Raw genomic sequence first — 15,965 nt, forward strand, 5'->3', positions numbered from 1 at the left:
TATCATTCTCAATGGGGAAAAACTAAGAGCCTTTCCCTTGAGGTCAGGAACATGGCAGGGATGTTCACTATCACCACTGCTATTCAACATAGTACTAGAAGTACTAGCCTTAGCAATCAGACAACAAAAAGAAAAGGCATCCAAATTGGCAAAGAAGAAGTCAAACTGTCACTCTTTGCAGATGACATGATACTCTACATGGAAAACCCAAAAGACTCCACCCCGAAACTTCTAGAACTCATACAGGAATTCAGTAAAGTGACAGGATATAAAATCAATGCACAGAAATCAGTTGCATTTCTATACACCAACAACAAGACAGAAGAAAGAGAAATTAAGGAGTCGATCCCATTTACAATTGTACCCAAAACCATAAGATCCCTAGGAATAAATCTAACCAAAGAGACAAAGAACCCGTACTCAGAAAACTATAGAATACTCATGAAAGAAACTGAGGAAGACACAAAGAAATGGAAAAACGTTCCATGCTCATGGATTGGAAGAACAAATACTGTTAAAATATCTATGCTACGTAGGGCAATCTACACATTCAATGCAATCCTTATCAAAATACTACCAACTTTTTTCAAAGAACTGGACCAAATAATCCTAAAATTTGTATGGAACCAGAAAAGACCCAAATAGCCAAAGGAATATTGAAAAAGGAAACCAAAGCTGGTGGCATCACAATTCCAGACTTCAAGCTCTGTTATAAAAATGTCATCGTCAAGACAGTATAGTACTGGCACAAAAACAGACACATAGATCAATGGAACAGAACAGAGAACTCAGAAATGGAACCTCAACTCTATGGCCAACTAATCTTTGACAAAGCAGGAAAGAATATCCAATGGAGAAAAGACAGTATCTTCAACAAATGGTGTTGGGAAAATTGGACAGCCATATGCAGAAGAATGAAACTGGACCATTTCCATACACCACACACAAAAATAGACTCAAAATCGATGAAAGACCTAAATGTGAGACAGGAATCCATCAAAATCCTTGAGAACACAGGCAGCAACCTCTTCGACCTCAGCCATAGCAACTTCTTCTAGACACATCGCCAAAGGCAAGGGAAGCAAGGGCAAAAATGAACTATTGGGACTTCATCAAAATAAACAACTTTTGCACAGCAAAGAAAATAGTCAACAAAGCCAAAAAACAACTGACAGATTGGGAGAAGATGTTTGCAAATGACATCAGATAAAGGGCTAGTATCCAGAATCTATAAAGAACTTCTCAAACTTAACACCCAAAGAACAAATAATCCAATCAAGAAATGGGCTGAAGACATGAACAGATATTTCTGCAAAGAAGACATACAAATGGCCAACAGACACATGAAAAAGTGCTCAACGTTACTTGGCATCAGGGAAATCCAAATCAAAACCTCAATGAGATACCACCTCACACCAGTCAGAATGGCTAACATTAACAAGTCAGGAAACGACAGATGTTGGCGATGATGCGGAGAAAGGGGATCCTGCCTACACTGTTGGTGGGAATGCAAACTGGTGCAGCCACTCTGGAAAACAGTACGGAGCTTCCTCAAAAAGTTGAAAATAGAGCTACCCTACGATCCAACAATTGCACTACTGGGTATTTACCCCAAACATAAATATGTAGTGATCCGAAGGGGCACCTGCACCCCAAAGTTTTTGGCAGCCATGTCCACAATAGCCAAACTATGGAAAGAGCCCAGATGTCCATTGACAGATGAATGGATAAAGAAGAGGTGGTATATATATATATACAATAGAATATTACTCTGCCATCAAAAAAAATGAAATCTTGCCATTTGCAACAATGTGGATAGAACTAGGGGGTACTGTGCTAAGCAAAATAAGTCAATCAGAGAATGACAATTATTGTATGGTTTCACTGATATATGGAATTTAAGAAACAAGTCAGAGGATCATAGGGGAAGAGAGGAAAAAATGAAACAAGACAAAATCAGAGAGGGAGACAAACCATAAGAGACTCTTAATCTTGGGAAGCAAATAGAGGGTTGCTGGAGGGGAGGGGGGTGAATGGACGGGGTAACTGGGTGATGGACATTGGGAGGGTATGTGTTGTAATGAGCACTGGGTATTATGTAAGACTGATGAAGGACAGACCTGTACCCCTGAAACAAATAATACATTATATGTTAATTAATTGAATTTAAATTTTAAAAACACAAGAAAAAAGGGGAAAAAAACCCAAAAACCTCTGAGCAGCCCTAAAAACATGGCACTCAAATTTGAAGAGCTAAATGTTAATATTTATTTAAAAAAACAACTCTGAACTGTGGTTCTCAAACTTTGGATTCTCAGGACCCCTTTATAGGCTCAAAAATTATTGAGAATCCTAAAAGGCTTTTGTTGATGTGGGTTCTATCTACCACTACTTACTGTATTAGAAATTATGCCTGAGAACATTTAAAAATTATTTGGTTACTAATCCATTCAAATAACAATAAATCCCTTGTGTCAATATAAATAACAATTTTAATATGAAATTACCACATTTTCCAAAGGAAAAAATTAGTGAAAAGAGTGGCACTGTTTACATTTTTGTAAATATCTGCAATGCTGACTTCATAGAAGACAGCAGAATTCTCACATCTGCTTCATACATTGTCAGACATAAAAGCAATGAATGACACACAGTTTCGAGAAAACTCCACGGGAAGCACTTGTGAAAAAAATAAGAGTGGCAAGGTCATAACATCTTCCTATTCCCATGAAAATACCTTGACCTCATAGACCCACCAGACCACACTTTTGAGAAAATATACGTAGAATTCATGAAAAGCAAAACTAAAAGCGCAGTAAGGATGATTTGGGTATATTAAAGAAATTGATTCGTCATGATAAAGAACTTTACTTTTTATTTTTTTAAAGAAAGCTCAAGAAAAATAATGTACTGTGATAAACTTCTATACAGTTGTACTAATTCATTCAGAGTTTACTAATACAAAATTTGTCATGATTTGGCTAGCAGCTATTTTGGAACACAAAATACAGACCCTTAAGATGACTTAAGGTCATCTCTGCTTAGGTTAGTGGTTCTCAAAAGTGTGACCCTCGGCCCAGCAGCATTGGGGAGACTCAGAATCTTGTTAGAAATACGCACTCTTGGTCCCCATGGCACACCTACTGAATCAGAAACCCTGAGGCGGGCCCCAGAAATCTGCATTTTCACAGCTAAGGCTGATGAATGCTCAAATTTGAGGAGCACTGGTTTAGATAATCCTGATTTCTTTCTGGAGGAAAGATTACAGAGAGAGAATTTTTTAAACGTAAGAGAACAATATTTTCCTGAGAATCATTAAAAAATAATAGAACTATTTACTTGCAAACAATACTTGTACTAATTATGGATTCCTGAAAAAAAGTCCTCTAAGGACATCCTCAAGGGAACACAATCAGCTCAAGTTATAAGAGTTTTAAAATAAAAATACATTTTCCTAGTTCAGATTAGCCTTCTTTCTAAGTAGTCAGAATTAAAAAGGTTATACTATAAATATTTTAAGACAGGCCTAAAACTGAAATAGATGTGCTTTAGCTTGTGAAAAGGATCACTTCCAGGTTCTTGTCTGCCAAGAAAGCCATTTGAACTGCAGAGAATACAATATTACAGCCTCTCCAAACCTATTGATATGAGGCCCTCATGCTATTTTTAACAGATGTTAACTAGATTTATTGTGATCATTTTGCAATATATACAAATATCAAATCATGCTACACACCTGAAACTAATGTTATATGTCAATTACATCTCAATCACAAAGTTTATAATGTCACAAAATGAATATGTGATATAACATAGGTTTGTTCGACCATGTAAACCAAATATGTAATTGCATTATTTAGTTTCATTGTTAGGCAGATGTGGCATGAAAACATTGAGATCCCCTCCTAAAAGATCCTTTCTCAAGTGATGCTTCAGATGATTGATCATAGGAACCCAGAAAATTCCCACGTTAATTTTCACCTCTACCAAAATAGTCACAAGAAGCCAGAAATGGCCCTTCTTTAATCAGAGTACCCAAGAACCGGAGAAACTTCTCCAAACCTGTGGTCCATTTTCCATTCTCTTTCTTCTCATTAATAATTCTTTCTGCCAACAAATGTGAGTGTGGTGTCTAAATGTGCGTCAGCAGACTGTTAGCAACTCATGAAATTCTGCGTTCAAGACTCCGAATTTGTGCCGATACCTTTGTGATATCCGCCATTACCGCTTCCCCGGAGTGCTCTGTTAACCAAGGTGTCTCAAACTGAGGGGGGGCATCATTTTGCTCCCGGCTCCTCGCCACCTGCTGCCAAAGCCTTTCGTTTTCCTGTTTGACTTCAGTGACCTGCTGCTGGAGTTGGGTGTTCTCTGCCTTTTCGGTATCAGATATGAGCTGCAAATGACTAACTTGAACGATCAGCTTCTTGAGTGTCGATTTCAGTTCCTGTCTTTCTTCCAGGTTTTTCTTCTTGTGCTTCTGAAATTCCTCATATAAAGACAGGATCTCTTGTTCTCGGGCCTTTTTCTCCCTTTTCAGCAAGTCCAGAGCAGAGGTGGTGGCCTTTTCCAGCTCCCTCTTGAGTTGCTGCTGCTTCTCCACTTCTTCTTTCTCGCTTAGGATTCTGTCCATCTCTAGGCACTGACTGACAGTTTTAGCTTTCTGTTGCATTTCAGTCATGTACCTTTCCTGTAGGTGAACGTAATTGCCCTTGATCTTCTTGAGCTCCAGCTGTAAGGTTTCCTTTTCATTCCTAGCTTCCTGAAGATGCTTTTGGGTGTGAGTTAAGACCTCGTGCAAATTCTGCAGTGTCTTGTCAGTGTCACTCTTCTCTAGCATCACTCTGTATTTGTCTTCAATTAATTCTTCCACCTTGGCCTTCAGCTTATTTATGATGTCCACGAACACCTGCTGTTTGGTAGTCTGCTTCTGTAGTTCTTCAATCTTCTTCTCTAAATACTTGTTGCTACTCTGCAGGTCTTGGATCCGAATCTGCTGCTGTTTGTTAGTGTGCTGTAATTTCCGTAAGACTTCAGTTAAATCCATGTCCTCTTCCAGAGGTTGTGAGCTTTCCAAGCTCTGCTTCGGGTCGGGCATCTTGCTGTCCTCCGGAGATGCTCCACCACTCCAAGAAGGAGACCAAGGTGAGACCGTCCCTGGCCTGTCCACGTCCCCCATGGCAACCTCCTTATGGAGACAGACTGGCATCTCAGGAACATCCCCAAAGCTCTGTATTCCTTTCGAAGACACTGCGATCTGTAAATTAAGAGTACATAAGTGTGAAAAAGAGTATAAAGATGGTGAGTTTTGAAATCATATATAGCTGGCCTTAAATCCTAGATCTCTAGTTTGGTTTCCTCAGCTATAAAAGAGCAATGATAATGTCTACTTCCAATAATAATACTTACTTGACAAACATACTTAAGTAGTAACTGCTAAATGTATATATGGCACCCAATAGCACAGCAAAGCAGTAGATATATGATAGAGGTATAGATCACATTTACTTTTTCAGAAGAAAAACTCAGCTTTGATACTCTCACCAACTTTCTATGATACGAAATTTTCTGAACACATGTGAGGTACTTTCTTTGACTTCAAATGAATTAAAACAAATTTATCAATTACCCTACAGTCTGTGAGGCCTCTTTTGAATGAAGACTTCTTTTATTGCTCATTAAATCATTATCTCATGGCTATGACTCCTGTGAATGTAAGAATGTCAGATGAACATGCCTCGTGATTGATTTTCTCCCACGATACAGGTTTTGGGGGCTATTTAAAAGGATAATAAGTTGTAGTAAGAAAATGCTCAAATGAATATGATGTTTAAAACCCTCTTTTAACGGGGTGCCTGGATGGCTCAGTCGGTTAAGCATCTGCTTTCAGCTCGGGTCATGATCCCAGGGTCCTGGGATCAAGTCCTGCATCAGGCTCCCTGCTCAGCGGGGAGCCTGCTTCTCCCTCTCCCTCTGCTGCTCCCCCTGCTTGTGCTCTCTCTCTCTCTCCCTCTCTCTGTCAAATAAACAAATAAATAAATAGAATCTTAAAAAATAGAAAACCCCATAAAAGACATCTGCAGGGGTGGGCTGTATAACTTTCTAGAATTTAGAGATACTAGACCCCTGTATTTTAACAGTTTACCATTGTTCTGGGATAAAGACAACTATCCCTACTGAGGCCTACAAGATTCCGATGTCTGGTCTTGATGCCTGACCAATGCTACCTGTCCATCCTTATCTACTACCTGCCACCTTTGATCCAAAAACATTGGGCTCCCGCCAGGTCCTAGTGGGTGCCATGCTCCCTGAAGCCACAGGGTTCTTGCACATGTTACTTCTGCGTGGAATGCTAATCCCACCCACAGTTAACTTAATTAACTCCTAACTCATCCTTCAGAGCTCAGCTCAATTACCACTACTTCAGGAACAGTAAGATTCCTGTCATTTTATTCACAACAATTATCATACTTGCAGTTTATAGTTTATATGTAATATTATATAACATACAGTTTACATGCACTTTATATTAAACTCTTCATAGCACTTACCATAGTTGAAAGTTTACATTTACTTGTATGATTATTTAATGTGAATTTCCTCTACTAAGGTGTTATTTTATGAGGACAAACCCTGCATTTTTTTAAACCATTATATAACCAACATACAGTACAGGGCCTAGCACATAATAGATTCCTGAAAGTATTTATTGGCTGAATAAATGACTAAATGCAGTGGAAATAGGAAGGCGCAATCTTGAGAAACACTAATTAAACAAGTTTTTTAAATGTCATTTTGCAGAATCAACATAGGGAAATAAAGTTATCTTTTACATACTGCTTCCAAATAAATGAACAAAAAACCTGCTCATTTTGTAAATGAAACATAATACTCATAGCTTTTTTCATCAGACTTACAATAAAAAAGTACTACTTGTGCTATTCCTGGATTATATCTATTTGCCCATACCAATTCTTAAAATTGTTACTTTATAAAAATTTTCAGAGAGTACACAGAATTTATATTATTGGCATCTTCAGTGTTCTTAAGGATACTACATGTGTGCCCAGAAAGAATAAGTCAAAAGACAAATTAATATTTTCACTTTGGTAGAAAAATTAATATTTTGTTCTTAATAGAAATCCCTCGATAGAAAAATTTTAAGATTTTCTTGTCAAATGTCCTTCTTCTTCTCAACCTTTTCCTTACTGTAAACTGAGTTCCAGCCAATTTGATTCACCAAACATAATTCATTATATTCAAGGCACTATGTAGATACATAAAAGGATGAGCAAGACAGAGCCCTGATCCTCAAAGAAATTATCATTCGGGAGAGCTAATCTTCACATATGGACTTGATTTTATTAAAAAAATTTGTTTCTAAATTGATTAAGCTCTCAGAAGGCTTTTTCCCCAGAAAAGCAATGTCCCTCGTGCTGATGAGATTATCTAGCAGTACTTGGAAATGTCTCAGATTTTATATATATAAAACATATATATATGTAAATATATATATAAATATATATTTTTTGGAAAGTACATATAACACTCTACAAATTATACTGACCATCAAAAATCTTACCTCATCTGTTGTATAATTGGCTCTCAGATCAAAGAGGTTAAAGCTATTCTCTTTGTAAAATGGTTTTTCAACATCTCTGTGTACATTTTCCTTATATAAGAAGCTTTCAGGTTGACTAGGTTTGAGCGCAGACTCCACGGAAGCACTTTTAGGCAGTGACATTTCCATGAATTTCAGTGTCTCTCCACCACTGTGCACTAGAGGTGGGCTTCTAGAAGGTTGTGTGACACATTTGTGAGCAAGTTGGTCTTCATTTGCGGAGGTGCCAGTTCCCCCTGGATTTTCTTCCTTAAATGAATCTTCCTTCATATTGGTGTCTTTTGCACAATTATACACATGACTTTGCATTTCTGGTTTCTTCATGTAAGGTAAGCTTTCTGTCAGATTTTGAAATGTTATCATTTTATTATTAAATGCTTCTCTCAGATGAAATTTGCAAATGGGTTCAAATTGCCTGAAGGGGGAAATGCTGGTGTCAACTGGCTGAGTTAGTAAGTTCTGTGAATCATTTCCAATGCTGACATCTCATTAGAAAGAGAAAGATGGAAATAAGAATTAGCTGACCATAAACTTATACGTTAACAGTTTACTATTTACATTTATGAAACTGTTGGAGTCTATTTAAATTATATTAATTTCAACGTTTTTTATTGAGTGGATTTCAGCATGACTGTGCTAGCAAACAAAACAGAACCACTTTTATAGGGCGCCTGGGTGGCTCAGTCGTTAAGTGTCTGCCTTTGGCTCAGGTCATGATCCCAGGGTCCTGGGATCGAGCCCCGCATCAGGCTCCCTGCTCTGCTGGAAGCCTGCTTCTCCCTCTCCCACTCCCCCTGCTTGTGTTCCCTCTTGCTGTGTCTCTCTCTGTCAAATAGATAAATAAAATCTTAAAAAAAAAAAAAAAACAAAAAACCTCAAAACAGAACCACTTTTACACAGGGGCCAGAAGTTCTCACGTGACTGCTACAAAAAAGCTTGTTATAGTCATTCTGGTCAAATACCATTGCAACCAATCCTAAGATATCTTCAAAATTCTTTTGTTATACTGTCATTTTAAAATGTTTTCAAAGACTACAAAAGGCACAATAGAATAATAATAAACACATATAAACTTGTTTCATCTCACAATCTCATGAGCTAGGCATTGTTATTATCCCTGTTGTATAGATAAGGAAACTGAGACATAAGAGATATTAAGTCGTTTACTTGCCTAAGGTCACAGAGTGGGTATGCAGTGCAGCTGCAGTTCTGGAACACTGTTTCTTTTCTTTTTATTTTCTTAAATTTAAATTCACGTTAGTTAACATATAGTGTAGTATTAGTTTCAGGGATAGATGTAGTGATTCATCACTTACACACAACACCCAGTGCTCATCCCAACAAGTACCCTCCTTAATACCCATCACCCATTTAGCCCATCCCCCCACCTCCCCTCCAGCAACCCTGTTTGTTCCCCTAATTACAGAGTCTCTTATGGTTTGCCTCCTTCTCTGTTTTTATCTTATTTTTCTTTCCCTTCTATGTTCATCTGTTGTGAAATCATACATTTGTCTTTCTCTGACTAACTTAATTCACTTAGCATAATACCATCTAGCTCCATCCACACTGTTGCAAATGGCAAGATTTCATTCATGGAGTAATATTCCAGTGTATATATACACATCTTCTTTATCCATTCATCTGTCGATGGACATCTAGGCTCTTTCCATAATTTTGCTATTGTGGACATTGCTGCTATAAACATTGGGGTGCCTATGCCCCTTCGAATCAGTACTTTTGTATCCTTTGGATAAATACCTAGAAGTGCAATTGCTGGGTCATAGGGTAGTTCTATTTTTAACTTTTTGAGGAACCTCCATACTGTTTTCCAGAGTGGCTGCACCAGCTTGCATTCCCACCAACAGTGCAAGAGGGTTTCCCTTTCTCTGCATCCTCGCCAACACCTGTTGTTTCCTGTGTTGTTGATTTTAACCATCTAGAAGACTATTTCTAAATGCTATGCTATACTGCTTCTCAATACAAATGATCCAGACTTAAAACGTTTTTAAAAATCAGAAGCAAATAAGGTGGAAAGAAAGAGTTACAAAATTAATGATGCCTCCCTTCTATCTCAATTCCCTCCTTTCCCCCTTCCCAGAGAGAACTACTGATGAACTGAAGCTGATATGTATTCATTCTTCCCATCCATATTTTCCTACTTTTACTACTCATTTATGTACCTTAAATAATATATATCAACTTCCCAGAATTTCTCATTTTGTGACATCTTACTGTCTCAGTAATTATACACAGCACCAAAAGACCAAAAGAAATACCTAACAGTTCCATTTATTAAATAGTTAGGTTCAACTGAAGTATTTGCCCTAACTTAGTAGATGTTCAAAAATATACATAAACTGAAAGAAAAACATAATGTTTTATATCATTCTTATACAACCAAACTTACTATTTGGATGCACTATTGGGTACCACATGTTTCAAATCTTGGAATCAGATAGGATGACATCAACCCTCACTTTCTATTCCACATTGCTTTTCATACAATACTTGCTTTTTATCATAGCAACCTCCAAAAACCCAGCTTTGCAAATAATATTTTATTAGAAAGGGTTATAGTATGGTTTTACGTTGAAACAGTGAACTATCTCAAGTTACTGGTTTGTGGGATCCAAAAGACGTCAAGTATCACTGTTTCCCAAATATTTCAAAAGATCCTGCAGCACCCTGGGTGAACTGTGGAAATATAGTATTATTTTCTGTGTTTTAAAGTTTTATGTAATTAGAATCAAATTATATTTGTAACCTGTAAGTTCTATTTCTATTCTATTCTATTCTATATAAAAATATAAATGTATATCCACATGAAAGTCTTTATTTCACTTAAAATTTTGCTTTTCAGATTTAGCCATGTAAATACATGTAGATCTAGTTAATTTTACTGAAGGATTACACTTTCTTTCCTTTTTGTTAGATATTTGTTTCTAATTTTGCTATTAAAAACAACTCTTCAGTGAACATCCTTATACATGTTTCAATGTACACTAAGAATTTTTGTTTAGGTTCTGGGTATATACCTCAAAGTGGAATTGCTGGATTATAGAAAATCTGTATCTTCAACTGCACTAGACATTGCAAAATTACCCTCCAAAGTGGTTGTACCAGTTTATACTTCCACCAATAGCAAAAAAGTTTCTTTGCTCTGCTACATCCTTCCAGGTATGTTAAACTGATACGTATGAAATGGAATTTTGTGGTCTTTTTAATAATCTTGCGGGTTTCTGTGATCTGCCTATTAGATACTGTTATGGCCTGCATTATATCTCCTCAAAATTCTTGTGTTGAAGGCTTACCCCCCAGTACCTTAGGATATAACTATATTGGGAGATGGGGCCTTTAAAGAGGTAATTAAGGTTAAATGAAGTCATAAAACTGGGGCCCTAATCCAATATGACTGGTGTTCTTATAGGAAGAAAAGACACCAGGGAGGCACAGGGAAAAGGCCATGTAAAAACACAAGAAGACAGCTATCTGGGACGTCTCAGGATAAACCAACTCTTCCAACACCTTGATCTGGACTTCCAGCTTCTAGAACTGTGAGAAAATACATTTCCATTGTTGAAGTCACCTGGTCGGCAGTGTTTTGTTATGGGAGTTCTAGCAAGCTAATACATATTCTTTGCCTGTTTTTCTATCGAGTTATATGTGTCTCTTTCTTATTGGAGTTTTATTCTTGGATACTAATGTTGTCAATGTACATATTGCATGTATCTTAGTATGAGTCTTGTTTTCTTTTTTCTTGATTATAATTTGGTCATATAGAAATTTTTAAAAATTTTAGTGGAGTCAAATGTGCTGCTTATGGTTTGTACTTCTCCAAGCTACTCTCTGAGCCCCATGTTTCTCACCTGTAAAATAGAGACAAAACAACCCTTATTTAAAAAGAAAAAAAGCCCTATTTCATAGGATTGTTTGTAGATTAAATGTAATCATGCATATAAAGTGTATATTAGCACCTGACTATTACTATTATTGCTGTTATCATAGGACACACACACAAAAATCTTAGTTTCTCTGTGTATTGCCAACAAAGAGATACTCACCACCTAACCAATCATCTAGTGTACCATGAATTTCTTCGCTAAGTGTGAATTTAGACTCATCTTCCCTTTCAGCATTCTTTATTTCATTCTGTATTAATAATAAAGAAGGCATTAATATTAATACTTCAAATAAATATCATAAGCCTCTTCTGAACATGTATATGCATTGCTATGTAACTTTTTGTTGCATGGGTAGAATGTACTCTCTGGTACCCTTTTTTACTGTATATCTGAACTCCTTTTTAGTAAAATCATGCTAATGGAGTTATGATATTAAATGACATTAAGCAAGTATCTTGCTATTTTAATATTTTGGTTTTTTGGTAAGTCAAATCATGTTACTATAAACATAGGGATGTATGATAATATATATATCTCTGATCACCCTTTGAAGTTGGCTAAATCTGGTCTAAACAACTACAAGGATAGTTGTTATTCAGGTCTTGACAGTGAAGATCCGGGGTTCCAGTAATGAGGTGAAATATGATTCCAACAGATAGAAATCTAAAAAATTCATGTAGGGCTTATTCTCAAAGTTACCTTAATGTTATCTAGGATAAAAGGTTTTGTGAAGTAAATTAATAGTATGACTAAGATAGTAAAGAAAGCATTTTGAAAGTTTGAGGAAAGCATTGGTTTAATCATGGATAGTGTATCAAGTATGTGAGACCTAGAGGATGCTCTAAAAAAATTTGTATCTCTTACTAAAGTCATCTGGTTACAAACCTCTATTCAATCATGCTTCTTCTAACATTGTTGCACTTATTGAATGTACCTCAAGTATGAGAAAAACTGAGTTATATTTTACAACAATTTGTTTTTTTAGACTCCTTGCTAATTTAGACCATTCCTGCTAATGAGATTTTAAAAGTATCAAGAATAATATACTTGAAAAATAAAATAGCATTATTCATATGTATTGATGTTATATTTACACAAACTTCTTGGAACTCCACTATTTGTCAAATTTCAGAGCTCACTTCTAACTCTAGCCTTCTATGATAATAGTGTTTTTAACTAAAATATGCCTTTTGTTCCTTTAGTCTATAAATTCTTTATAAAGAACAAAATACTCAGTGAATTCCAAGAAAGAGAACCTCTTTACATAATTTAAGACATTCGTTCTTTATAATTTGATACATCAGATGTCAGACCCTGATTAACACTATAACAAAATTTTCTTTTAAAATGAAAATATGATAAAAATTATCATTATATAAAAGAATCTTTAACATTATTTTTTAAAAAGAAAGTAAAAACACTCAAAAGCCCATTACCCAGGGAGAAGCTATATGATCATTTTTATACATCAACAAATATACAGTTCATCCTTGAACAACATGAGTTTGAACTGCCCAAGTCCACTTACACATAGATTTTTCTGATAAATACAGTATAATACTGTAAATATATTTTATCCTAATGATTTTCTTTTTTAAAAAATTTAATTTGTTTAGGGGCACCTGGGTGGCTTGGATGGTTAAGCGTCTGCCTTTAGCTCAGGTCGTGATCTCAGGGTCCTGGAATAGAGCCCTGCCTTGGCCTCCCTGATCAGCTGGGAGTCTGCTTCTCTCTCCCCACCCCTGCTCTCTCTCTCACTCTCTCAAATAAATAAAATCTTTTTAAAAATTGTTTATTTGACAGAAAGGAGGCGGTAGAGAGAGAGAGCGCGGGGGGAAGGGCAGAGTGAGAGGGAGAGAAAGTCTTAAGCTGACTCCATGCTCAGGGCTGAGCTTGAGGCAGGCTCACAACCCTGAGATCAGGACCTGAGCTGAAATTGGGTCAGATGCTGGGTTGGCCAGGCACCCCCACTCCTAATAATTTTCTTAATCACATTTCTTTCCTCTAGCTTACTTCATTATAAGAATACAGTATATAATAAATATAACACACAAAATATGTGTTAACTCATTCAATCAATCAACTATTCATTCATGTTATTGTTAAGGCTTCTGCTCTATAGTAGGCTATCAGTACTTAGGTTTGGGGGGCCTCAAAAGTTATATGAAGCCTTTCAACTGTGAGGGGAGTCAGTACCTCTAAGCCCTGCATTGTTCAGGGGTCAACTCTGTATTACCATATTTAAGGTTTACATGTCCACTGTAAATCTGTGAAATAATTTAACTAGGTCCCTACTGATAAAAATTTAGGTTGCTTCCCATGTTTACTTATTTACTTTAAATGATACCTTTCTTAAAGTTTATTTATTTATTTTTAGTAATCTCTAAACCCAACCTGGGGCTGGAACTTAACGACCCTGAGATCAAGAGTCACATGCTCTTCTGACTGAGCCCATCAGCACCCCTAATGTTTATTTATTAAAGGTAATTCTGAACATATCTCATTTGCATACTTCCTTGAGGTAGAATTAAAAATAAAATGTGTTTTCTTATCACTAAATAGCCCTTTAGATAGGTTATGCCATTTTATGGGCTAATCCACATGAAACTGCCAATATTTGTCCATTTTTGAACAAAGTCAAATTCCATATGGCACAACCTAATACATACTTGCTAATAATTGTGAAACATTTAGAACAACATTCATCATGATTTGGGACAATATAACCTTTTATTTTGTGAGAAAGGGCACTTGGAATTTTCCTTAAGATAGAAAATCATTTACATGCAGGGTCTGTCAATGCCATTAGGAATGACATTTGAATCATTTGCATGCTGACATGTTAGAATATGCTCTAGAATATGTCCGGTCCCTTGGACTCTTCCTGCCCGTGTCACTGAGTTGTCATGGCCATGTCCCTTGGTTGCACACTTAAGACTTCACATGGAGGCTGGAAAGGATCAGTTTTAACACTATTTGTAAAATGCTCTCTTTCTTTGTACACTAAGGGAACTGGGAAAACCAAACCCAGTATTCCCCTTCTCTGAGCCTCCACTGGAAATTCTTTTATTGTTCCTCATATTTTTGAGGAGATTTTTGTATGGAAGACAATATGAAAGCTGAATACATCTGTACCTCCTAGAACTTATAAGCAATGCACACCTGAGGCAAGTCTGAAGTGGTATTGCTGGTTTCCATATAGAAAGGAGAATTTGAGTGGGTTAAGTCTTGAGAAACACTGCTGAGATTCATGGCCTCCGCTTCTGACATGCCTTCTAATTTTTCATGAGAAACATCCATTTCAAAATGCGCAGGATCTGAAGATGATCACCAAACTTTTTGACAGTCCTTGTTCCTAACTGTTGAATGATGGAAGGCTTCTTTGAAAAAACAACATAATTTTAATGTTTATTAGTATATGCAAACAAAGGGTTCCCCTCCCCCATCTCTCCTTGCATTAAGAAAGCAACATTCATTGTCCTAAATTTTTGAATGTCCATTGTCAGTTTATTAGAAAAATAAAAATTTTTAGTTCAGTATACCATGGTTACTTTGTGTAGTAGTAAATACTGATTTGGACAAAAACAAGTCAGTATAAATGTGGCTACTATACTATAATTTCCTAAAAGACTTGGGACCCAGAAGATGAAGGGACCTCTCAGTTACTTAAAAGATATTTACAAAATATCATCAGAGGACTATCAGGTTCCACAAAATACTGTATTGTTCTTTACCTGATACTCTCTGTTATGTCATTATCAAATCAAATCCAACGTTGTAAATCAGTTTTCTCCCATTTTTCTATCCCACACTATTCTCTCAGGCACTTGGATTTGAAAACTTGGAGACACCTTTGGTATCCTTCTACCTCATCATCTGGGCTATCCAGTTACAAAGTCCTGTCCATTCCTCCTTTAAAAATGTTTTTCATAACCCATGTTTTCTTTCCACCTCTTACATCATCACACTGGCCCACACTCTCATGACTTCCTCAGGTCTGTCAGGGGATGGGAGTGGAAAGGATGTCCAATAACACGGAGTCCAAGTTCTTCTGCTTGACTTTCTAGGTCTCCCATAGCCTGGACCCATGTTACCTATCCAGTATTCCGCTGTTCTAGTCAGATCTGGCTCACTTCCCTGTAAATAGATCATGCTCCTTACTACTTCAGCCTGACATGGCAAATGCTTCTCTCTCCCGAAATCTTCCTATCTACCCATTCATCTATGTTTAAAATTCCTGCACTGTTGTTATGTCGAAATCTGTATCACAATTCAGCGCCTATTCATTTTACTGTTTTAGTATTTGCCACCCTCTCAAGGGTGTTGGTATTTACAGATTTTTTAATTTTCATTTATTGAATAATCTCTACACCCAACATACGGCTTGAACTCACGATCAAGAGTCACATGCTCTTCCCACGGAGCCAGCCAGTGCCCCAGTATTT

At 36.7% G+C, this 15,965-nt stretch overlaps 1 protein-coding gene and 1 long non-coding RNA gene across 8 annotated transcripts in view; one reads left to right on the forward strand and one right to left on the reverse strand.

Annotated features, from left to right (window-relative positions):
- Window positions 1-11,673, forward strand: part of LOC118357200 — a 59,533-nt gene extending 47,860 nt beyond the window's left edge. Inside the window, exons 3-4 of the long non-coding RNA XR_004820215.1 lie at window positions 10,639-10,795; window positions 11,046-11,673. This is a non-coding gene — a long non-coding RNA (uncharacterized LOC118357200). The remainder of the gene's footprint in view (window positions 1-10,638; window positions 10,796-11,045) is intronic.
- The window catches only part of CAGE1 (cancer antigen 1), a 54,277-nt gene that overhangs the window by 37,400 nt on the left and 912 nt on the right, over window positions 1-15,965 (reverse strand). For 5 of the 7 annotated variants that reach the window (XM_027602700.1, XM_027602702.1, XM_027602697.1 and 2 more), the window contains exons 2-5: window positions 14,683-14,900; window positions 11,680-11,767; window positions 7,580-8,103; window positions 4,205-5,254 (exon numbers count right to left, since the gene is read on the reverse strand). In XM_027602700.1, the coding sequence (XP_027458501.1) occupies window positions 4,205-5,254; window positions 7,580-8,103; window positions 11,680-11,767; window positions 14,683-14,820 (1,800 nt within the window). In that variant the 5' untranslated portion in view covers window positions 14,821-14,900. The remainder of the gene's footprint in view (window positions 1-4,204; window positions 5,255-7,579; window positions 8,104-11,679; window positions 11,768-14,682; window positions 14,901-15,965) is intronic. The other 2 variants (XM_027602698.1, XM_027602699.1) reach the window with 1 other exon arrangement.

This window comes from Zalophus californianus, chromosome 7 (assembly GCF_009762305.2).
Source record: "Zalophus californianus isolate mZalCal1 chromosome 7, mZalCal1.pri.v2, whole genome shotgun sequence".
NCBI lineage: Eukaryota > Metazoa > Chordata > Mammalia > Carnivora > Otariidae > Zalophus > Zalophus californianus.